The sequence below is a fragment of the Oculina patagonica genome, chromosome 9 (assembly GCF_052425735.1).
Source record: "Oculina patagonica isolate OP01 chromosome 9, crgOcupat, whole genome shotgun sequence".
Lineage (NCBI taxonomy): Eukaryota > Metazoa > Cnidaria > Anthozoa > Scleractinia > Oculinidae > Oculina > Oculina patagonica.
Window position 1 is genome coordinate 5,516,954 of NC_135766.1, and position 25,129 is coordinate 5,542,082.

Consider the following 25,129-nt stretch of genomic DNA (forward strand, 5'->3'; position numbering starts at 1 on the left):
GACACGGAGAGAGTTCGAAAGTCGATTTCAATCATGTTTCCAGACTTGAATTCTTTGACAAATTTCAGCGAGAAGAGACCGCCCAAGGTACGTGAAGAAACAACAAATGTTATGTAGAAAAGTTGATTTATTTGTGTGTTGTTACAAACTGATCCTGGCCAGAAAGATTCATAATTTATTATTATAATCTTTTATAGCTGTGTTATTCTCAATCATTATTTTATGCACAAGTTTCTTCAGCCGGGTTGTCAAGTGAACTCTTGATTGTCCATTACAGTCCCAACCTAAAGTTATGAATTTTCGACTTATGGAAACCCCATTACCCCCACCCCACCCCACCCCAACACCATGCAACCTCTGGACCCTTACTGCTGTCAATCATTATGGTGACAGCCACCAAACCTTGAAAAACAGAACAAAGAACAAAGAAAATGGATTGCAATCTACTAATCCAGTCACAGCTGACAGATGTGATCTTTTGAACTTATTGTTGAATTTAAACTGTGTCCTGAGAGGTCTGCTTAAAAATTAATTTAGTTGGTCTATAGAAGTGTAAGAGTCTTGACCTCATGGTCAAGCTGCCCCATATACAACTTTTTAGGCATGCCCCAGGCTCATAACACCCCACATTTAATTTCCTGGGGTGTTAAGTAGTAGGTAATTAATATTTTTCTTAGTAGTACATTGTCCAGTATGTTGATTTTTTTATCTCTTTGATCATAATTATACCTTAATCTGGTTGATTGCTATTATAAAGTCAACAAAAGAAAGTAATATTGTGCTGATCCTGGCCTGGTGAATGTTTTACCTACAGAGGAAGTTTCTGTTAATATCAGATTCCCAGAATGATGGCAGCTTCCTTATTCATCACTTCCTGGCCATGTATATGAAAGGTAATTAAAGGATTCACATAAAAAAAAATGACAACGTTGTCAGAAAAATGCATCAGTGCTTGTGAATGAAAGGTTTATGGCATATTTGTGTGCAACATACACATATAGCTGTCGCATCTGCTTGTTGGAATTTTTCATAATTGTTTCTTTGCTGGAAAACAATAAAAAGTTCCAACAAGCAAATGTGATTTATTATGCATACCGTATTTACTCGAATAAGCGGCGCTTATTAAATTTTTCGCTCCCCAAGTGCGGCGCTTATTTGAGGGCGGCGCTTATTTAAAATTTGAACGCCACAAAGAAATTAATATTTTACAGTAATTGAAAATTGCATCTTTTGACACTCAGTAGTTGTCTCTTGTTGAAGAGAGAAGTGGTGCTAGCTGTCCAGGCAAAGTTCGCTGCCTTCAAAACATTTACAGACCTATGTATTGTAAGAATGTTGGATAGAAAACTTATGTGCGAACGGTAAAACAATCACCTTGAACTGCAAAACATCGCTTTTGATGGAAAGAGATGTCCAAGTTTGTTTTAGAGTTGCTCTGTAGTGCTGTTTTTAGTTGAACGGAATTCCTTGAATAAGCACCGCATCGGCACTGCGGCGCTTATTCGGGGGCGGCGCTTATTAACTCTTTTTGTCCCAAATGCGGCGCTTATTCAAGGGCGGCGCTTATTCGGGGGCGGCGCTTATTCGATTAAATACGGTATATAAATATGGCCTTTAATTGCACAAGGACTCACTTTGAAAATGAGACTCACAAGAAAAATATTTGTACCAGCACGTAAAAATCTACTGGCTTTGTTCTTCAATTTTTTTCAGGAGGTTTTAGAGTACTTTTTGTTGCATTAGTGCAGTCATTCTCCCATTACAACAATGTTGCTCAGAAACTAGTAAGTTTAAAAATAAATTTATAATTATTTTTTTAAAAAAATAAGTTTTAAGTTTATATTCATTTCAATCTTTATTTATAGAGCTACTGGTACTTATTACAGTAAAGTACTCAGCAAAGTATAACTTTTAAAATTATTATAAAATTAATGTGACTCACAGTCTAAAGGTACCAGTACTAAACATGAGTGGTTTAATGGGCAGCGTCCCCTCCCTCCCATTTCCTTGGATTTGTTTTAAAAAAATGTACCCAACCGTCTTTCTAGAGTTTGTTGTGGATATGTAAAGTAGTAATTTCCTTCTGTTCCCTTGTTCCCAATTATTTTATGGCCATAATTCCCTCGTTCCTTGAAACCCATGGGAGGGGCTTAAAAATAATTTTGTGTCATATTTTGCAATTCAAATGGCAAAACAATGGCAAAATAAATTTGATTATTTTGTTCAGGGTGCAAATCTCAGCAGTGCTTGTGAGAGTGGTCAAGTGACTTTTCTGGATGGTTTAAAACTTGTATCAGACAGTTTAGATGATGACAGCAGGGAAGGCAATGATGCAGATGACACCAATCCTTTTAGAAATCTCAGGTACAGTTGTCCATCTTTCAATCCTGTCTCTTGCCAGTTTCTTGTTGTGGATATTGGATCATTGTTGGTGCAACATCCACCAAATGACATTACATGTAAAACCAAACGATTCAAAAGACAATAAACAAGTCATCTGCAATGAAACAGCACCTTATCTAACTGACAGTAGTTATTCTGCAACACTAAGATATACCCATAAATCTCTTTCAATCCAACCTTTTACAATCCAGATGCAGAGGAATAAAATTGAGTCTCTATTGATAACCAAACCTAATTTTCACCTCCAGCAGGCCAATAATTTATGTCGTTTCTTAAATTTGTTTTCAAATTAAATACCTTGAGAGGTAGGGATGGCGCAGTTGGGTAAGTGCTCACATCTCCCCTCCCCCCCCCCCCCCCTCTCCAAGGCCTGAGTTTCATTCTTTCTGGGAGTCAAGCAGGTTAAAGTGTTTACCTTCTTCTTCTCTCTAATCTCTCCCAGTCCAAGTAATTAACATGCGACACAGAGACTCCCCCAATTGTCTTCTCAAGGAGAAACAGATCATAAGGAAAATCTCTCTCTCTCACAGGTTGCAAAGTTTACCTGTGTAGTCAAAAGTCAACACTTTTAATTAAATATATTATGCTTAACAATTTCTGGAGGGCCACATGTTTGCGCCTCAGGAACAGTATAAGTGATTTACTGTCACAATTACTATCACTTTTTATGGGAAGCTGAGGCATGGTGGCCTTAAATGGCTAATTAATGCACTGGACTCTGGATTGAGCAGTCTGGGCCATAAAATCTTGTCGCTGTTGGTTCCAGAGGTTTGGCTGGGCCAGGTCATTGACACCTTACTCTCATAGTACCTTTCTTCACCCAGGTGTATAAATGGGTACTGGTCAGCGAACTAATGTGTGGTTCCAGAAAATGTCCATACTTCCCCCACAGAAGGGATTGGAAATTCCTGGGGTTTGGGGGTCTCAAAGGGTGGTGGACAAAACACTGACCCCCAGTCCATGGACTACCCCCATGGACTACCCAAATGGACTACCTAAAATGGACTACCCCTAAAAATGGACTACCCTTAAAGTACTATTCCGAGTGTGTACCACTTACTGAGCTGTTGTTATACACACATAATTTGCACTTACATCTTACCTTGTTTATTTTCAAGCCGTACGTATCCCTCTCGCCGCCATTTTGAATATACTATACTAAATGAACATCCGCTGATCATGAAAGTGTAGACTCAAATCAAGCAATCAATCTTTGGACTCATAGAGACAGACAAACCAGGCACTGCACTGCACTACAGAAGATCCAAACTTTTATAAATAGTATCAGATAGTTGCTTGAGACGCATCTTAAACATTTGGTAGCCAGAGAAAATTTTTGAATGAATAACTTTGGCAGCGCAGCGAGGAGAACAGAACCGGTAGGCAGACAGATCCTAAGGAAAAAATAGTGCCTAGTCTGGGCATGAGTCTTCGCTTTTTGAGGTCAGCAGATGTATAGTGTAATTCATTCAAAATGGCGGCTAAAGTTGTCGAAAGTAACCGAAGTAAGTGCAAATTATGTGCGTATAACAACAGCTCAGTAAGTAGTACACACTCGGAATAGTACTTTAAGGGGTAGTCCATTTTTTAGGGGTAGTCCATTTTAGGTAGTCCATTTGAGTAGTCCATGGGGTAGTCCATGGGGGTAGTCCATGGACTGGGGGTCAGTGTTTTGTCCACCACCGTCTCAAAGGCCAAACACTTTGAAGGAAATGTATGAAGCTTAATTGGAACTTCCAGAGGGGTGGGAGGGTCTTAGGAAAAATCCCTTCCATGGGGGAGGTATGGATTATTTTTGGAACTACACAATGTTGGGGGTTAACTCAGTGCGATGGAGTAGTATCCCATCAAGCAGTGGTGGGGGGGGGGGGGGTAGAAATACTCCTAGTCGCTTCATGCTACAGAAACTGAGATACAAACCTGTAAGCGTTTACTTGCTATCACTTCTAACTTAGTTTGTTTGTAGTTTTGACGCTGACTGTTTTTTGATGTTACTTTCAAAGACGTTTTGGCTAGTTCTTAAGCCTTCATCAGTTAAAATACTAAAGCTGTTACACGCGATTTAAAAAAAAAAAAAAAAAAAAAAAAAAAGCAACACGTTAAGAGCGCGCGCTGCAAAATTAACGTGTAAAGCTTCAGAAAGAACGTGGCGCGATACTCATGCGCGTGCCAAGGATTTGTAGACCTCTGGGACTGTAATGTGATCGTTCCCAGAGTGCGGATCCTTAATTGACAACCAGGCTTCCAAAAAGAGTCGCTCGTGAAAATTGGGCTCATGTCCAACTACGTCGACAGCATTAAAATCCATCTGATGATTGTTTTCGTGGACGTGACAGGAGACCTTAGAATCATGGTCGAAACTAGCAACGGCCCTTTTGTGTTCTGCAATCCGGGTTTTCAGTGCTCGCTCCGTTTGGCCGTAGTACACAAAATTGCAGCTGGTGCAACCGATTCTGTAGACTACGCCAGATTTTGGGCGGTCAACATCATTTTGAGCCTTTGGGCGAGGAAACAAACTGTTGACAGTTTTTAACGGTTTGTAGGCGACCTTAACCTCCTGTTGTTTTAAGATGCGACCAATCTTTTCGGAGATGCCTTGAACATAAGGAAGTACCACGAAGCCGTTAGTTGGTAAATCAGCTGGTGGTTTTGACAGTGATCTCTCGCATTTGTTTATGAAGGATGATGGGTAGTTGTTCTCGCGCAATACGGTCTTCACTCGCTTCGTTTCTTCGCGTTTCCCTTTCTGTGTTGAAGGAATGTTCTTTGCTCTTCGTAGAAGTGTGCAAACTACGGATCTCTTATGGCATTCAGGGTGATAAGAATTGAAGTCAAGGTAACGGTCTGTGTGCGTTGACTTTCTGTAAACATTCACTTCAATTTGTGTACCACTCCTCGTTGTGATAGTGTCCAAGAAGGGTAGTCCCTGCTCCGTGGTGTCCTCAAGTTCAACAGTAAATTGTATGTTGGGATTGATAGAGTTCAGATGTTGATGAAACTCATTCACGTGTTCCTTTTTGAGGCACGCGTGGCTGTCATCCACGTAGCGGAACCACCACTTAGGAGGGTGATGGGCTGTGGAGATCGCGTTCTTTTCAATCTCCTCCATTACAAGGTCGGCTATCACAGGGCTGATTGGGGAGCCCATCGCACATCCAAAGATTTGTTTGTAGTAGATGCTGTCGTACCTTCAATTTGTGGTACACAAATTGAAGTGAATGTTTACAGAAAGTCAACGCACACAGACCGTTACCTTGACTTCAATTCTTATCACCCTGAATGCCATAAGAGATCCGTAGTTTGCACACTTCTACGAAGAGCAAAGAACATTCCTTCAACACAGAAAGGGAAACGCGAAGAAACGAAGCGAGTGAAGACCGTATTGCGCGAGAACAACTACCCATCATCCTTCATAAACAAATGCGAGAGATCACTGTCAAAACCACCAGCTGATTTACCAACTAACGGCTTCGTGGTACTTCCTTATGTTCAAGGCATCTCCGAAAAGATTGGTCGCATCTTAAAACAACAGGAGGTTAAGGTCGCCTACAAACCGTTAAAAACTGTCAACAGTTTGGTTCCTCGCCCAAAGGCTCAAAATGATGTTGACCGCCCAAAATCTGGCGTAGTCTACAGAATCGGTTGCACCAGCTGCAATTTTGTGTACTACGGCCAAACGGAGCGAGCACTGAAAACCCGGATTGCGGAACACAAAAGGGCCGTTGCTAGTTTCGACCATGATTCTAAGGTCTCCTGTCACGTCCACGAAAACAATCATCAGATGGATTTTAATGCTGTCGACGTAGTTGGACATGAGCCCAATTTTCACGAGCGACTCTTTTTGGAAGCCTGGTTGTCAATTAAGGATCCGCACTCTGGGAACGATCACATTACAGTCCCAGAGGTCTACAAATCCTTGGCACGCGCATGAGTATCGCGCCACGTTCTTTCTGAAGCTTTACACGTTAATTTTGCAGCGCGCGCTCTTAACGTGTTGCTTTTTTTTTTTTTTTTTTTTTTTTTTTTAAATCGCGTGTAACAGCTTTAGTATTTTAACTGATGAAGGCTTAAGAACTAGCCGAAACGTCTTTGAAAGTAACATCAAAAAACAGTCAGCGTCAAAACTACAAACAAACTATGTCATCACCTGACTACAATTACACAATTTTTAAACTTCTAACTTAGTTTGCAGCTAGTAAATAAATGTTGTGTTGTTGCTGTTTGTTGCAGAGACCAAACCTTTACTCTTCAGTCATTATATAACAGAATCAAGACATCTCTTGGCAATGAAACAAAGCCTTGTTTGTTACTGATTGATGATTTGACAGCTCTTCTGTCCATTGGAGTACAAGTTCAGGATGTTATCAATTTCATGCACTACTGCTCAGCTCTGATGTGCTACTCTCCAACCACAGTATGTGTAAACATATATTTAAAAAAATAAATTTGGAGGCATGGTGGCTTTTTAAGCCCCTGTGTTGGACTCTGATCAAGATGTTCAGTTTTAAGCCTGGCGTAGGCAGTTGTGTTGTTGGACAAGGCACCCAGAGGTCAGAGGGATATTTAAGGCAGTGGGCGGAAGGTGCTTGTCGTCTTGCTTAGGGTGTAAATAGTAGATCTTGGTCCCACTTATAGTGTAGCCGGGTGTACAGGACAGAACACCAGTACTTTTAGAGGGGAGGGGGTGGTAGCATACTCCTTAACTTGTCACTTAGTCTTATTATTCATGCTACAACAACCAGAGAAAAACTGTCAGACGAGTGTAGATGTATAAGTTACCAGCTGCCTACTCTGATCACTGGGGTGGGGGGTATTTTTTTACAAAAACAACAGGTAAAAAAGCCCAGACAGCTGCTTCTGTAGGTCGCTATCACTGAATTTCTTGAGTTTTCTCAGGGAGTAATTTCAGCTCTTGTGTCATCCATACAATATTGTTTACAAAATGTGACCTTTCACGCGATTTTAGGGCTTAAGGATTTAGGCGTGAAACGTGACTTTTTTTTCTATTCACGGTGCGTGAATTGCGAATTTCACGCCGTGAAAATATAATTTCACTCCGTGTTCACGCCAGGAGTGAAATATTTCACGGCAGGCGTGAATTCGTTTGAGAAACGTGAATTATTTTTCTCGCACCGTGCAATCATCAGGAGAGAAACACGCCGTGAAATTGTTGAACCTGAGACTTGTCGTGAAACCAGTCGCATGATTGCACGTTTCAAAATCTCAATAGCGAAGCGGGCGAATCAGACGTGACCAAGACTCAGACAAGCAAACCGAAATAGCGCATGATTTTCCTAAAACACTTTCTGAAACAGCTGGTATTCCTAAAACACTTTTATAAATCAAAAACTTCGCCTAGATTCCTTCTATTTATCTCAGAACACGCTGATGTGTTTCATTTGCATTCTATTTTTAGACCTTGCGCGCTTCGCTCGACAGAAGTTATCAGTGCACGCTGAGTTCAAAACAAGTATTTCAAAAAGAGTTCACGCGATGGTATAAATCTAGCGGATGAATTTAATTCGGTAAAACAAAGTACTTCACACCCGGGCTTCACATGAGAAGGAATTTTTAGGTCGAACCAAATGAATTGGGTTCTAAGATACTGTTTATTCGATTATACATGTATCTACTGTGTTGGATCACTGTTCAGGAATGTTGAAAGTTTTGCGTGCTGGCGAAACGGATAGAACATGTTATTCAATCGCAATACAGTGCGTTAGTCAATTGAGCGTGGAAACTATTATTTAAAAACGTCATTCACAAAATGCAGTTTGCCGCACGAAAAGTAGTCAAGGTACATCATTTGAATCAGGCCTTTCGGATGGCTTCGATGACGTTCTGCAGCGTTCTCGAATGTGCAGACTGACAAATACAGCTGGTTTGCAGAACAGTGTACAAACGCAGGCCGTAACTTTTTTGCATGATAAGCGTATGAAATACTGTCAACCGTGAAAGGAAACATTCCCCGATTATATTGACAACATCTGGTTTGTTTTGAAAACACGAATGATCACGTTGTGTTTTGGTAGAAAACAATTATCTGTCATTTTGCTGAGCCACAAGAATTAGAAATGTTCACTCTACTAAACGTAGTTGTAAAACTTAAAACTTGCGTGTAGAGAGTTCTCTATTCATATTCTGCTGTCACTTAATTTTGATACCCCGCGATACAAAACCTGTCAAAACGTTTTTCGTCGAATCTTCAAATGTTGCGTGACAGCCTTTTCCTCGCACAAGCAGACAAAACAGCATTCGTAATTTCATTGATACACAATTTGCATAATAGAAAACTTGAAATTCGCTCAAAACTATTTCAGTGCGAGTATTTGTAATTGTTATAAAGCATTCACCTCGAAGTTTGACGAAAAAAAGTAACGAAATGTTATGGCCAGCTCTTCTTCATGAAGAAGAAACTACGAAACGAGACAATTGTGCGTTGGCACCGCGGAGTCTAGGAATATCGACACGGCCAGATCTTAATCTCTATAGTTAAAAAGTTTTGAAAACGTTTTTCACTCCTTTGTCCAAAAGCTTCAAAGGATGAGAACTTCAATGGTCTATTTGAGAAGAATGAACCGTGGCAATAGCTTGAAAACCGGGGCAACCAATTTTATACGAGATCGAGTCATGGTTTGTTTACCCGCGGTGCCGCCGTCTTTGAACTCCAGTATTTTAGCGATTTCGTTTCATTCGAAAATTGTACATGTATGCAGATGAAAGTAAATGCTGCATCTGTCGTGCAAAGGTAAGACTTTCGTGGGCAACCTACATGTAACATGTTTTTGATATTCTTTTTAATCCGTGCTTCCGAAACATAGGAAAACAAACAAATCAATTTTTGAGATAACAGTACTTAAATTACGTTTCGTGAATGAAAGACCACTCTGACTAGACTATCTAGTATAAACGCTGTTGTTTAGAAGACACAGGCAATAACGCATGGTTCTTTATTTCTTAGCATTTGCATTTGATATTTGGAACCGATAACAGCGATTTCATTTTAATACTTTCAGTGCTCAGAGCGGTCATTTGCAAGTTATTTTTAGTTAACAGATGCTGGATTTACAGATAGCGTGATCTTATTAATTCAGAGTGATCATGCTTGTTATTATAAGGCGTGAAAATAAACTTTTTACGGCGTGAATTGTTTCACGGCGTGAAAAATTCACGCCGTGAATTTGCTCCGGCCAGAGACTTCGTGTAATATTTCACGGTTGCCGTGACTTTTTTCACGGCATGCTCACGGTGTGTTGGAGAAATTTCACGCACATTCCAGTCATTTTTTTCGTTTTCTCGGCTCGAACCGTGAAAATAGCCATAGCGTGAAATTTGGATAAGCCCTAAAATCGCGTGAAAGGTCACAAATGTTGCCATACATGTAGCCTAGCCTTATCAAGGCAAGTCAAGTGATAGTGTTGTATCAAAATACATTAAAATTGTACATTTCTATTTTTTCAAAGTTGGATGGTTGCCTGGTTACACTAGTACATAATGACAGCGATGTTGATGATGAGGAATCACTGTTGCTATGGAAACAGCTGTGCTATGTTGCGCACATGGAGCTTCATGTTGAAGGGCTTAGCAGCGGTTATTGTAAAGATGTTCATGGTCAGGTCAGTAGTATTGCAAACAAAGGCTGGTTGGGAAGTATGTTTTATTGCACGCATGCATGCTATATCACACAGGCACACGCTCGTCCTTTCACACAAGTGTCATATTGCGCTTTTCAGCATATCAAATAGAACACTGCTCTTAGATAAAAGCTTAAGCGTGCAAAACAATATCAACCGTGTCATTCTTTGTTTTACTTAGATAAATATGCGCATATCCGTGTGATGTGTGACATGCTTAGCGTGTTGTGCCATCACATGAATCGAATGTCAGTGCGTTCACATTTTTCCCTGTTTTCCCATTAAGCATGTCAAATAGCACACTGCTCTTACGTAGATAAAAGCTTTAGTGTGCGATGTGACGTGTGCAAAGGGGCATGCGTGGGTGTGATATAGCAAATCCTGTCAATTCAGGGAAATAAAGACCTAAGTCAAAGTTCTCTCAACAAGTTCTGTAAGAAATGTATGGAGACCAGTAGGGAGAATTTGTATGTTGACACTGTCTTCTGTTTTACAGCTCACTATAACCTCAAGAGACCAGGACAAGATGAAACACAGTTCAAAAGTTGTACAGTACAAGATACACGACAAAACTGTCACATGCTTTGCTCCTGGAATGTCCAAGGCTGTTCTTTAATGCCATAGAGACTGGCACTACCAGCAACCAGCTCATAGGCACCCTACAGGCTTGCCAAAATACTGTGACTCATAGAAATATGCAGCAATACCACATACTAAAATTATTTTGCAGTATCGTGCATTATAGCGATGCCTCTGAGGTGTCTGCATAATGACGGTGCCTGTGTGTTACGTGACATTCACTTTATTGTAGAAAGTTGAATGAGAGGCGACAAGACAGGGCAAGAATGTTGTTTCTGCTGATGACATGTGCCACTGAGTGTACAAAAGGAATGATGATTGGCACATAACAATAAAAAACTGAATTGACTGTGAAAATGTTGTTGTGCTCAACACTGACTCAATCAATCAATTCATCAAACTTTATTTAACAAGGGTAACATGTAATAGTTAAAAAACTAATAAATTTGCTACCCCCTCCCCCCCTTATTTCATCACAATAATTTATTCAACATTATTGTCTTCACAACATCGAACATCAGGGCAGGACGAATGGAAGGAGAGAACTAATATTATATACTGTATTTCCTCAAATTATAGCCTTGACCCTCAATCACCCCCTTGATAAATAACCATCCTTTGATGGAAATATTTGAATTAATCACCTTCTTTAACAGGCACCAATGGGGGTAAATATAGTATCTTACATTAATTTGCTGAATCTAGTTGTTGCTAAGAACATTCACCAAACTATAATTGAAGAACGGCCACTGGACTTTCTGGCTAAATCAAACATTATCAAAACAGCTCCAAATTGCGCATGCAAAAAGACAAGGTTTTTGCTGACACGGCGTCTTTTTGACTTTTCTTTTACAAACGATAAACAAAGGAAACCTTTTGTTCCGCAAAACAATGAAACCAGCTAAAGTTTTGGGATTACAGGCCTAGCCCTAACCCCTTAGCTTAACCCTAGCGAAAAAAGCTTAACCCTAAACCCCAAGGGTTAGGGTTAGGGTCTGACGCTAGGGTTTCATTTCAAATTTAGGGTTAAAAAGCTAAACACAAGTTTAAGGGTTAGGGTTAGCGTTAGCGTTAGCGTTTCAAGCGGCTAACTTTCACTGCAGTCTGCTTCATGCGGTTAGCTGCTTTTTGTTGTTTCGGGCAAGACTATTGTAATCTGTTACCGTTAGCTGTATTTTGAGGTGAAAGTGAAATAAAGACTGATTGTTGATTGAATACGTTTGCTCGTGTTATCACAGTATACTAGTTTTGCTTTCAGTTAAGTGCCGCCGGCTTGCTCTCACTTCTATCTCCACTCCTTACATCATCACACATCTACAAAATCCCGCGAAAACAAGATAAACTATGGCACGAATCGATTGATTGATTTATTGATTGATGAATATTTAATGAGGCACAGAAAAAAATTTTGCGAGGGAAGGTCCCCTGCCAAACCTATAAAGAATTTTTTAAAGTCTAAAACCAGGTCACTTCTCGGCAACTTTGTCGCGGCAGAACCCAAGGGGACCCTGCAGGTCCCTGCAAAACTCGCGTTGACGAAGTTCCTGGCATGCGCAAGAAACCTCTTGTTTTAGGCTTTCTATGCGGCCAGGCTCAAAACTACCTTGGTTTGTGCAACGTTTTTTTCGAAGCGCTAAACAGCGCTGTTGTACAAAACAAAGGCAGAAACATCACTCAGTTCTTCGAGCGATGCTGTAAACTTACGGGTATTCAGACTTAATGATATCCTTTAACCACCTGGCAGCCGCACTTGAGCTAAAACTATAAACTTCTTCGTTTTACTTTCAAAGGCGCCATTTCGCTCAATTCAAACTCTTCCGCCTCTAACATGTGACCTTACGTCACAATGCAGTATCCAGTCCTACTCTACTCAAATCAACAAGAAACACGGCAGCAGCGAGTCGAGCACATGCTTGTAAAATGGTTTCTCGCCTTCCCTAGACCCTTAGAAAACCCTGCAGGGAAAGATGTACACGCGATGCGTTGGAAAACTCAGACTGCTAGCTGACTGGGAGAACGTAAGCTTGCAAAATGCCTTTTTTTGCATGTGTAATTTTTCAAAAACGAACGAAAGACCAGCCAAATGAAACAAAGGGCAGTGTTAAGCACACATAAACAAACCTGCATGCGCAATTTGGAGCTGTTTTGATAATGTTTGATTTAGCCAGAAAGTCCAGTGGCCGTTCTTTCCCGCAGGTCTTCAATTATCCTTAATGTGACAAAAATGAACTAATAAAAAAAATAATAATATTATAGTGCCAAAATCATTGTGGGTTTTTTAATAAGGATTCTTGCACTTGTTAATTAACATTTTTCTCAAAATATGTATACCACCAAGTGCCACACTCTTAAAAGTTTTTTCGTACCTTGATCACCAGAATAATGTTATCTTTGCCCTTTAGGCCAGAGTCTCATCCAATTCTTAATTAGATAATGTTATTGACTCTCCTTCTTCCGTTGTAGCTCAGCTAAGTTATATTGAATTGTTTTGACAGCAGCATGGTCAGGTCCAAGCTTTTTCTGAAAAATGGCCAGTGCCTGATCATAACACACTTTTGCCTGCTCCAGGTCACCCAGGTCCATGTGCACAACACCCAAGTTGCTGTAAGCTATTGCAATATCAAAATATTCAGGTCCAAAATTCTTCAGAAAATGGCTATTGCACAATCATAATACTCCTTTCCCTGCTGCAAATCACCCAGGTCAAGGTGTATGTTACCAAGGTTGTTGTAAGTAGCTGCGACATCAACATGCTCAGGTCCAAGCTTCTTCAGAAGAATGACCAAGGCAAGATCATAGTACTCTTTTGCGTGCTTCTGGTCACCCACGTAGTTGTATAAATTTCCAAGATTATTGTACGTCATTACAACATTGACATGTTCAGGTCCTTGTTTTTTCAGACGGATAGCCAGTGCTTGATCTTGATGCACTTTTGCCTGCCTCAGGTTCCCCAGGTGAAGATGTACGTTACCAAGGTAACTGTGAGTACTTGCGACCTCAAGATGCTCAGGTCCTTGAATTTTCAGATGAATGGCCAGTGCATGGTCATGATATTGTTTTGCCTGCTCCAGTTCACCCAGGTTATGGAAGATGTTACCCAGCTTATTGTAGGTCGGGAGGAGTGCGCATGCCTCCACGTGGATAGGACGTTTCCTCCGAGCTCTCTGCCATTTTTGTTATTTTCCCGCAATTAATCGCAGATGTTGCAGCTTTTTTTGATATTAATCTATTTATGAGTATACAAACAAGGTCTAGAACGCGAAAATTGGAAATGACGGCCGACTCTGTCAAACTGGACGACATTCTTGGAAAGATGGACGTGCTTATTACAGCGAAAACCGAAATGTTAAACAAGCTTGACAAGCTGGAGAAGGCGCAAAGCACAATTAACAAGGACGTGGAAGACTTGAAAAAAAGCTTTCAGGAAACAGACCTGCAAATCCAGGAGTCTAAGTCTAATTTACTGCTGAAAGCGGATAAGACGGAGGTTGAAGTTCTGAAGGAGAAGATTGACGACCTAGAAAACCGCTCCAAAAGAAACAACGTGGTCATCTGGGGCATTCAAGAAGGCAGTGAGAAAGATTATACCTCGATGGAAGAATTTATTGAGGTTGAACTCTTTCAAAACCACATGAATTTTGAAAGGAGAATTGAAGTGATGAGGGCGCACAGAACCAGCATTAAACGAAAACCTTCTGAGAACGACACGCCGAAGCCAAGACCGATACATGTGTACCTTCTCAGGTACACCGACAAGGTATTTCTTCTCAAGCAAGCGGCAAGCAAGTTAAAGGATAACAAGTATAAAGAAGCAGGAATTTTCATATCGGATGATGTCTCGAAAACTGTACGCGACGAACGATCGAAGTTGAGGAAAGACTTTCTTCCAAACATCAAAGCAAAGCCTGGAGTACAGTTCGCATTTATACCTTGGAGTGTTCCCGCCAAAATCTTGTACAAGGAAGAAAGTGCAGGAAACTTAAAGTCATTCTATTTACCGAAAGTGTAGAAGACATTGTCAAGACATTACTCTATTACAAGACCGTGATGACAATTATTTATTCAAAATTTCTTTAACCTTTAGTTAACTTAGCTTAACTTAAACTATCGGCGAAATTGGCTAGAGATCTCGGCGAAAGTGTACCGGATACCTGGCAGGCAGAGCTGCGGTGAGTACGCTTTCGTTTTCATGTTTGTGTGTGTGTTTGTTGTACTGTTTTTGTTTCGTGTCTGCAAAAGTCCACATATTTTGCCAATTGCGAACTTATCAATTGCTCAGACATGCTAATTTTTTGAAAACTTCAACAATGACATCTCTCAGGGGAAAAACATTTCCTAGGCAAATGACAAATGGCAAATTCTAAGATCAAACCCGATAGTCTGAAACTGCTATCTCTTAATGTGAGGGGCCTCAGCAACTTTCGAAAACGTAGGGCTATTTTCACCTGGTGTAGAAAACAAAAAGCAGATCTTATCTTTCTTCAAGAAACGCATTCAACAGAAAATGATGAGTGTAAATGGAAAAAAGAATGGGGCTCTGAAATCATTTTCTCCCACGGGAGCTCGAACGCCAGAGGTGTTGCTGTATTATTAAGAGCGGTCTGGACATTGTAATTCAACATGAGTTTCTAAAGTCCAATGGCAGGTCGATAGTACTTAAGGTGAGAATAAAAGACAAAAAATATTTATTAGTAAATCTTTATGGTCCAAATAAAGATGCAGAGGCAGTTCGATTTTATCAAAATCTGTCGGCAACATTGCGAGAAATGGATCCTGACAGTGATGCCAATATCATCATAGGCGGAGATTTCAACTGTCCTTTAAATCCAACCTTGGACAAAAAGGGTGGAATACTAATTCCACGCGAACATGTGATCAATTCAATAGAAAACATTCAAAATGAATTTAGTCTTCATGATATATGGCGTATTAAAAATCCGAACACTTGTAGCTTCACATGGAGCAAAAGCCACCCTTTCATCTTTTGCAGACTTGACTACTGGTTAATTTCAGACAAGTTAAATGACTTAGTTACGCATGTTGATATTCAAGCTTCAATAAAAACTGACCACTCGTCCATAATATTAGAACTAGAAGATATTAAAGATAGTCAACGGGGACCAGGTTTCTGGAAACTAAACACTTCCCTGCTGGCCAGGCCTGATTATGTTGAGATGATAAGTAAAGAATTACCCAATTGGCTGGAAGATGCAAGAGATCTGTCAGACAAGCGAGCAAAATGGGACTGGCTTAAATTTAAAATCAAAACTCGCTCAATTATTTATTCAAAGCAGCTGTCAAAAGACCGACAGAGAAGGGAGGAAGAACTTAACGCCAGGCATCAAGACTGACATGCTAAGAAAATTTCAGGAAAACCCTTGCGAAACAACTAGACTAGAAACTGAACAACTTAAAAGTGAGTTAGAAGCATTATATGACGAAAAAGTAGAGGGAATTATCATTCGCTCCAGAGCAAGGTGGCACGAACATGGTGAGAAAAATACTAAATATTTTTTAAATTTAGAAAAGCGTAATAATATTAAGAAGCATATACGTAAACTGTTTGTCAGTGGGTCCATCTCAACTGATCCTTTCGAAATACTCAACGCTGAAAAATGCTTTTATAGAAAGCTCTATAGTAAACAAAAAGTTAATCTAAACGGTGATGAAGCTAATTTCTTCTTTCAAAATCCAAATTTAAAAAGACTCTCCGAGGAATTAAGCACAAATTGTGAGGGGGAAATAACTCTTCAGGAATGCGAAAATATATTAGGCTCTTTTCACACGGGTAAAACGCCCGGAAACGATGGAATTCCAATAGAATTTTATAAAGCATTCTGGCCTTTATTAGGCAAATTTATGGTTGATTCATTTAATGAGGCTTTTTACAAAAAGGAAATGTCTCACTCACAGAAACAAGCTGTTATAACACTTATTGAAAAGAAAGGAAAAGAAAGAAACTATCTTGAAAACTGGAGACCAATATCATTGACTAATGTAGACGCGAAAATTGCATCTAAAGTAATTGCAGCTAGAGTTATTAAAGTCCTACCGGAAATAATTCACTGTAATCAGACCGGTTATGTAAAGGGTAGGTTCATTGGCGAAGCAGCAAGATCAATTATAGATATTATGGACTATACAAAGAAGCAAAATATACCAGGTATATTACTTTTTATTGACTTCGAAAAGGCATTTGATAGCATCGATTGGGAATTCATGTTAAAGTGCTTAGACGTGTTTGGTTTTGGACCTAGTTTTAAAGGATGGGTAGAAACATTTTATAAAAATATATCTAGCTGTGTGATAAATAATGGGATGTGCACATCTTACTTCGATGTACAGAGAGGAGTCAGGCAGGGCGACCCATTATCACCATATCTCTTTATTATTGCAGCTGAAATTTTAGCTACTGCGATCCTAAGTAAAACAGAAATTCAAGGACTTAAAATAGGGCGAGAGGAATTTAAATTCGTACAATATGCTGACGACCTCACTGTGTTTGTGCCAAATCTTGATTGTGTACAACGTACCTTTCATTTGCTAGATCAATTTGAAACTTGTTCGGGTTTAAAGGTCAATTATACCAAAACTGAAGCTATGTGGATTGGCTCTTGTCGAAATAATACAGCGGCACCTTTGGGACTTAAATGGGTAAATACAGTGAAGGCACTTGGAATAGTTTTTACATATAACGAAACTGAAAAATTGCAGAAAAACTTTTATGAAAAACTAAAAGATATTAAGTTGCACACGCGGTTATGGCGTTGCAGAGGTCTCTCACTGCTTGGAAAAGTTACAATAATTAAATCCTTTTTGCTTTCGAAGATGATATATGTATTCTCAGTTCTCCCAACTCCACAAGATTTCATCAAGCAGATTAACACTATTATATATAACTTCCTATGGAATGGGCCTGACAAAATAGCACGAGCAGCAACAATTAATGACATTAAATTTGGAGGGCTAAGGCTGATAGATGTAGAAACTTCAATTAAATCTTTAAGATTAGCCTGGCTTGGTAGAATATTTTCTGAGGACTCTGCACCATGGAAAGCTTATATTAATCAAATGCTTGACAGTTACGGTGGCACTTTTCTATTGAGATGTAATTATGATGTTAACGATTACAACTTCCAATGCCCTTTCTATAGCGAATTTCTCCAATGGTGGGCTGACTTTAGAAATGATTCCTCTACCAGGCCTCTTATATCTGAACGTATAATCTGGAACAATAAGCTAATTAAAATAGATGGTAAGAGTATATATTTTGACAATTACGTTAAAGCTGGAATCATTCTAACCAACCAGATGCAATTTAATAAGGATAACGTGGAATCATATAATAGGGCAAAAAATGAAGGGTTGAGACACACAAATTTTTTAACGTGGTCAGGGATTCGATGTGCAATTCCCACCCACTTAAAAGCCTTAGATGGAAATGAAAGTGAAATAGATTCACTAACATTTCATTCTAATGAAAAGCTACTTGACCCAGTAACTTGTAAAAGTAAGCAATTCTATGAACTGCTACTCTCAAAAAGGGCAACGGTATCGAGGGGTTTTAATAAACTTAAAGAAGATTGTGGACTAGATGATACAACTGTGTCAAAGGCTTTTCTTAATTTAAAGTCTATTTTATCGGAAACCTTTGTTAGAAGTTTTCAATTTAAACTGTTAAATGATATTACATTCACTAATACGCGGTTAGCAAAAAACGGTTATGTTCCAAATGATACTTGTACATTTTGTAAAAATGAGTCAGAAACAGTATATCATTTATTCTACCACTGCTCTTTGACACATCTCTTTTGGGAACACTTTAAAAATTTCTGGTTTGTATTAACAGGCCAACAGGAGGAACTTACGCTAAAAGACGTGTTCATTGGGAAAATAGAAAAAAGTGATTTGTTGAATTATTTTTTAATTCTAGCAAAATTGCATATCTGGTTGAGTCGGAAACATTCAAAAATCCCAAATATTGATGTATTTAAAGAACTAGTTGATCTAAAATATAGAACTGAGAAGTATATAGCAGTAAAAAATAATATGCAGAGCAAATTTCAGACTAGATGGCATTTATATATAAGTAATAATAGCTAAATCATAAGTTCTTACGAGTAAGATAATGGTAAATAGATAAGATTGTACATAGGTATATTGTAACGGTGTCATTGGTATATATGCACCGCAAATTTGTATATAAGTCTGTAAAATTGTAAAATTTCTGTTTGCAAAACAATGGCAATAAATATGTGGAAAAAAAAAAAAAAAAAAAAAAAGCTTATTGTAGGTCATTGCGACATCAACATGCTCAGCGCCTCGCTTCTTCAGAGCAATAGCCAGTGCACGATCGTTATAATCTTTTGCCTGCTCCACTTCACCCAGGTCACTGTGCACATCTCCTAAGTTATTGTAAGCAGCTGCAACATCAACATGGTCAGGTCCGAGCTTTTTCAGACGAATGGCCAGCGCATGATCATAGCACTCCTTGGCTTGGTCCAGGTCACCCAAGCATTTTTGTATATTACCCAGGTCGGTGTACCCAGTTGCATCATCAACCTGATATTCCTGCTTAAAGTCTTCAACCTTTTTCGAGACATCGCTTAATTCTTCTGTGGGAAAACTGATCTGATTTCTGATTGCTTGAATTTTCGCAGTTGTGAGGCCAAGTGCTTGGAAGGCAACTGTTGTGATATTGAATAAGTTTGCATAATTAAGTGACTAGTGCACGTGACCCGGATTGTTATGTAACCGCGCCTCGGGTCTCGCGCGGTCTTGTTCGTCAGCCATTAAGTCTTGGCGTCTTTACGTTGATCGTAACATGGTGTCAGACGCGGGATTTTAACCCAACTGTTCAGAATAACTTCGTAGCTTCGAAGTCTTCAAGTCCAGCGCTTCGTCCGCGATTGGTAGGCTGTTGTGAAGTCTATAGTTTGCGTTCGCTTTGGTTCGTTGCACGTGGCATTACAAGTATCATGGCTGCTGTCAGTACTACAGCGAAAATTCCCTCGCCGCTGAATCTCACTGACCGTTTGCATCTAGGAGAAAATTGGAAATCGTTTCGACGTGAATGGAAGTTTTACGAGCTAGCGGCTGGCATTCACAAGAAACAAGAAGAAGTTCGGGTGGCTTCCCTGTTGAATGTGATCGGTAAAGAAGGAATGGACATGTACGACACCTTCCAATGGGCTAATGCTTCGGACGCTCTGAAGATCGATAAGGTTCTTGAAAAGTTCGAAGAGCGTTGTGTCCCTGCACGGAACGAAACCTATGAAAGATATGTTTTCTTCAAACGTGAGCAATTGTCCAGTGAGTCGCTTGATAATTACATAACTGCATTGATGAAGCTCTCTGAGTCATGTGGTTTTGGCGCGTTACGAGATTCGCTGGTTCGAGACCGCTTAATTCTCGGTGTGAAGGATGATAGAGTTCGTGAAAAGCTTATTGAAGAGCGAGACCTCGATCTCGATAAAGCCATCGAAACTATCAAGGGAAGTCAAGTTACTCACGAGCGAGCGACCGAAATTTCAGAAGAATCTTCAGGACACGAAGATATTAATCGAGTGAGTCACAAACCTCCGTTTAAAAACAAGCGCCGGAAAACGCCGCCTCCCAAGCTTCCGTCGCCAAACAAGGGACCTCCCAAGCTGAAAGAGTGTTTTTTTTGTGGTGGTAAACATGCACTGGAAAGGAAATTGTGCCCGGCCTCTGGTCAGAAATGTAAGAAGTGTGGTAAACAAGGTCATTTTGCAGTCAAGTGTCATGGCAACTCAGAAGGTGCGAAAGTTCACATGGTCGAAGAAGAATTTTACATTCATAGCATCAGTGGTCAAGATCAAGCTCTCGTTTCACTAACTGTCAATGATTCAGCATCAGTGACATTTCAAATTGATACAGGTTCTACTGCAAATATTTTGCCACTGCAGGATTACATCAGGGCAACAAACGATCACAGTAAAGCTTAAATTGTTCCCAAGGACATTACACTGGTTATGCATGATCTCTCGAAGCGAAAGGCACTTGGTTTTGCAAGGTTGAAAGTGGAACATAATGGTAGTAAGCATGAACTGAATTTTGTCATTGTCGACCAGATGGTCACACCGTTGCTTGGTTTGCAGTCATCAAAGGGGATGGGTCTTATCAAGATTATGGTCTCTAGTGCTGATACCCCTATCAATAATGTAGTTGAAGCCCCAAAACAAGATCCAGTAGTTTCTGAGGATGTCACCAATGATCCTGTGCTTAGTCCTTTTGTTGATGTGTTCCAAGGCATTGGCTGTTTACCCGGGGAATACAACATCCAGCTGAATAAAGATGTTCACCCTGTTGTTCACCCCCCACGAAGAGTGCCTGTTCCTAAGAAAGAGGCCATGAAGACCGAGCTTGACAAGATGGTTGCCAAGGAGATTATTACTCCAGTTACAGAGCCAACTGACTGGGTGTCGAGTGTCTTAGCAGTCCCCAAGAAGGATGGATCGGTTCGCATTTGTCTGGATCCCAAAGATTTGAACACTGCCATTAAGCGCTCTCATTACCCTTTACCGACAGTTGAAGATGTCACAACTCGTCTCACAAATGCCAAAGTGTTCAGTGTGTTTGATGCGAAAAGTGGATTTTGGCAAGTGAAACTAACGGAGCAATCAAGCTTTTACACCACTTTTAACACCCCCTTTGGCCACTTTCGTTGGCTGAGAATGCCATTTGGCATAAGTTCTGCGCCCGAGATATGGCAGCGGAAGATGCATGAAGCAATTGAGGGTCTCCAAGGAGTGGAAGTTATCGCCGATGATTTCCTGGTTTGTGGATTTGGAGACACTGTCGATGAAGCAGTAAAGGATCATGATCAGAATTTAACGGCTTTCCTTGAAAGATGCCGTGAGTTGAATCTGACACTTAATCTTCAGAAGGTTAAGCTTCGCCTATCAGAGGTACCATTCATGGTTCATCTACTCACTGCTGATGGTGTGGTGACCGACCCAAACAAAGTTCGTGCCATACGTGACATGCCAACCCCGACAGATGTCAAATCCCTAAAGCGATTCCTTGGCATGGTTACTTACTTGGCTAAGTTCTTACCAAACCTGTCGAGTGTCTGCGAGCCGTTGAGACGACTGGAGCTTAAGAATACTGAATGGTGTTGGCTGCCTGTTCATGATGAAGCTGTCCAGAGTATCAAGAATCTTGTTTGTAAAGCTCCAGTGTTGAAGTTTTACGATGTCAATCAGGAAGTCACAATCGAAAGTGACGCATCGCTTTCTGGACTTGGCGCCTCCCTACTTCAGGAGCGTCAGCCAGTTGCATTTGCCTCTAGAGCCCTAACTCCAGCAGAAGGTCGTTACGCGCAGATTGAAAAGGAGCTTCTCTCTGTCGTGTTTGCCTGTGAGCGATTTGATACGTACCTGTTTGGTCGAAATGTGGTACACGTTAAAACAGATCATCAGCCCCTAGAAGCTATCTTCAAGAAGGATCTTGGCTCTGCTCCCAAGCGTCTCCAGCGGATGCTGCTGCGTCTACAGCGATACAACCTTGATGTAAAGTACCAAAAAGGAAGCTCGACGGTTATGTCAGATCTCCTGTCCCGAGCCTATCTGGATGAACCTCCCACTCAGACCGAGTACTGTAGTGAGTTAGAGGCGATAATACATACAGAGGATCTTCCCATTTCAGAAGCACGACTAATGGAATTAAAAGAAGGCACAGCCTCAGATGAAAACCTTCAAACCCTTATGTCAGTTGTCCTAGAAAGTTGGCCTAGCACTCCCGATGAAGTTCCAGCAGAGGTCAAGCCATATTTTCAGTTTCGAGATGAAATCACAGCTCAAAATGGTTTGCTGTTCAAGGCTGAGCGTCTTATTGTACCTGCCAAGTTAAGAAAGGAAATGATGGAAATGGTTCATTCGTCTCATCTCGGTATCGAGGGATGTCTTAGACGAGCTAGAGAGGTGTTTTACTGGCCGCGTATGAATGCTGAGTTGAAGAATTTCATTCTCAAGTGTGATATTTGCAACTCCTTCAAGCCAGAGCAGCCTCGAGAACCGCTAATGCCCCATGAAATTCCATCAAGGCCTTGGCAAAAAGTTGGCACAGATATGTTCTTCTTTGATGGGCGTCAGTACCTGATTACAGTTGATTATTACTCCTCTTTCTTCGAGGTTGACAAGCTTGAAAAGACAGACTCTAGAACAGTTATTGCGAAGTTGAAAATGCATTTTAGTCGTCATGGAATTCCGGAGGTTGTAATCTCCGACAACGGACCACAGTATTCTTCTGCTGAGTTTGCAAAGTTTGCAAATGACTGGCATTTTCAACACCTCACATCCTCTCCGCGCTATCCCCAAAGTAATGGAAAGGTCGAGAGTGCTGTGAAAATCTGTGAAAACCTAATGAAGAAGGCAGCGTGTGGAAAGTTTGACCCGTACCTTGCTCTTCTAGACTACCGCAACACGCCCACAGAAATTGGTTCATCCCCAGCACAAAGACTGTTCAGCAGAAGAACACGCAATTTGTTACCCCTGTCAAGTAAACAACTACAGCCTAACACACTTTCCCCACAAGCTGTCCAAGACAAGCTGATTAACTCTAAACAAAAGCAGGCTTTCTACTACAACCTGAAAGGAAAAGCATTGCCTGAGTTGCAACCTTGGACAGACAGTCAGGATGAAGAAGCCAAAAGAATCTACTTGGACAGAAGCTGTTTGTAAGAAAATGATTGGCCCACGTTCCTATGTTGTTGTATCGGGTGGCCAAACGTACAGGCGAAATCGCCGACAGCTGCGATCAGTGCCACAATCAGATTCTCCAGCTATTGTGCAACCAGCATTTGAGCCACTGCGATCATTGCCACAAGCAGATTCCCCATCTGTCATCTGTTGTGAAACCTTCAGCTGAAACCTCTGCCTGTTGTGAAACCTGCAGCTGAACCTCTGCCTGTTGTGAAACCTGCAGCTGAACCTCTGCCTGTTGTGAAACCTTCAGCTGAACCTCCGTCTGTTCTGAAACCTGCAGCAGAGCATGTGGAACTTGCATCCAATCCGACTGTTACAAGGAGTGGTCGTATTGTGAAACCACCAGCCCGTTTTCAGGACTTTACTACTTAGACCTGTTAGACATTTTCTATTTGGAACTCTGATTCATTGTTGAACATGTACACTCTTGTTGTTTTTATTACTAAGGAACTCAGTCGCTTTTTGTGCGAGAACTTTGTGAAAGACACTTTCTTTACAAAGGGGAAGATGTTGTGATATTGAATAAGTTTGCATAATTAAGTGACTAGTGCACGTGACTCGGATTGTTATGTAACCGCGCCTCGGGTCTCGCGCGGTCTTGTTCGTCAGCCATTAAAAAGTTGTTGTGTTTGCTTGGTCTTGGCGTCTTTACGTTGATCGTAACAGCAACATCAACTTTGCTGATGGCATTTCGAAACTCTGCATCTGTGAGATGACCTTGTGGCATGTTCTTAAATTCTTCATTTCGGAACTTTTTAAGATCATCCACATTTGATTGGACCACTGGACTAAGACCATGGATACAGTCAGATTCAAGAATGGCGTAAAACAGCATGGTACAATCCCATTCAGCTGTGTTTCCATTTATCATAGTGGTCAGGAGATAGGCATTTTTACTTTTGTTTTGAGGAGATTCCCCGTGCCAGAAGTCCAGTCCATTTCTAGGCTCATCTTTCCATTCTCCCTTTGTTTCCTTGTGCAGATTGTTCCATTCTTGTTTGAAGATTAATCGCAGCCCCTCAGCAAGTATGTCAAAAACAACATAGCACGTCCTCTAGAAGTTCAGTTGCTCTTTACTATATTCCAATACAGTGGCCATTGTAAGTTTCCTGTTAGATAAAAAAATATAATGCTTTATTGACTTGCTCTATGATTCAAGCATCATAATAAAAAATACAGACTAAGCATATAATGACTGTTCCCATGGAAACAGGGGGCTATATAGGTTAGTGCCGCTAGGAATAGAAATTCAAAAGAGAAAAAGGCTTTCGAAAAACCTAAATAAAATCATTGCGGCGTCGTTGTTGACAGATGGTTGTCCATTAAAGCACTGATACAGTTCTAAAAAAAATGCAAGTCTGAGATGATTTGGTGTGTAGTCTAGCTTACGGTTACAAAATTGGCTGAACATGGTCTGGTATAGGGAAAGGATCCCAGAGACACACCCCTGCACCCAAAAATATATAGAGTCCGCCCACCAGGACTGGTGAGGAGATTCATTGTAAGTAGAACTTAAAACATTTCAGTAACAGAAAGGACTCGGAAAAGATTACCTTTGATGTTTATTAAATAGCATCCAAACATATTTCGTCAATGCTATTTTTTATTTATTCTGAGCCTGAGTGCAATGAAATCATCAATCGATCTCGTGCTTGAACCTTTCATAATTTTAATAACACAAAGGAAATTCGCCTGTCTTTGTACTAAGGTTACCTATCGAGACCCAATCGACTTTTAAAAGGAATTTGTAGGATAATTTAAGATAATCCTGTTCCGTTTCCTAAA

At 40.5% G+C, this 25,129-nt stretch overlaps 1 protein-coding gene and 1 pseudogene across 2 annotated transcripts; one reads left to right on the top strand and one right to left on the bottom strand.

The window, feature by feature from the left end:
- Nucleotides 1-8: 8 nt before the first annotated feature.
- On the top strand, nucleotides 9-10,973 carry LOC144665358 (elongator complex protein 6-like). The gene is made up of 7 exons (XM_078526600.1): nucleotides 9-87; nucleotides 815-893; nucleotides 1,714-1,784; nucleotides 2,228-2,364; nucleotides 6,634-6,817; nucleotides 9,867-10,019; nucleotides 10,534-10,973. The coding sequence occupies exons 1-7, from the start codon at nucleotides 34-36 to the stop codon at nucleotides 10,651-10,653; spliced, it is 798 nt and encodes a 265-aa protein (XP_078382726.1). The 5' UTR covers nucleotides 9-33; the 3' UTR covers nucleotides 10,654-10,973.
- Nucleotides 10,974-12,824: 1,851 nt separating this feature from the next.
- Nucleotides 12,825-24,443, bottom strand: LOC144665435 (uncharacterized; annotated as a pseudogene). The gene is made up of 4 exons (XR_013572931.1): nucleotides 24,015-24,443; nucleotide 22,342; nucleotides 18,910-19,303; nucleotides 12,825-13,727 (listed from the first exon to the last, which is right to left on the bottom strand). The product of XR_013572931.1 is annotated as an uncharacterized LOC144665435 (transcript).
- Between the last annotated feature and the right edge of the window lie 686 nt (nucleotides 24,444-25,129).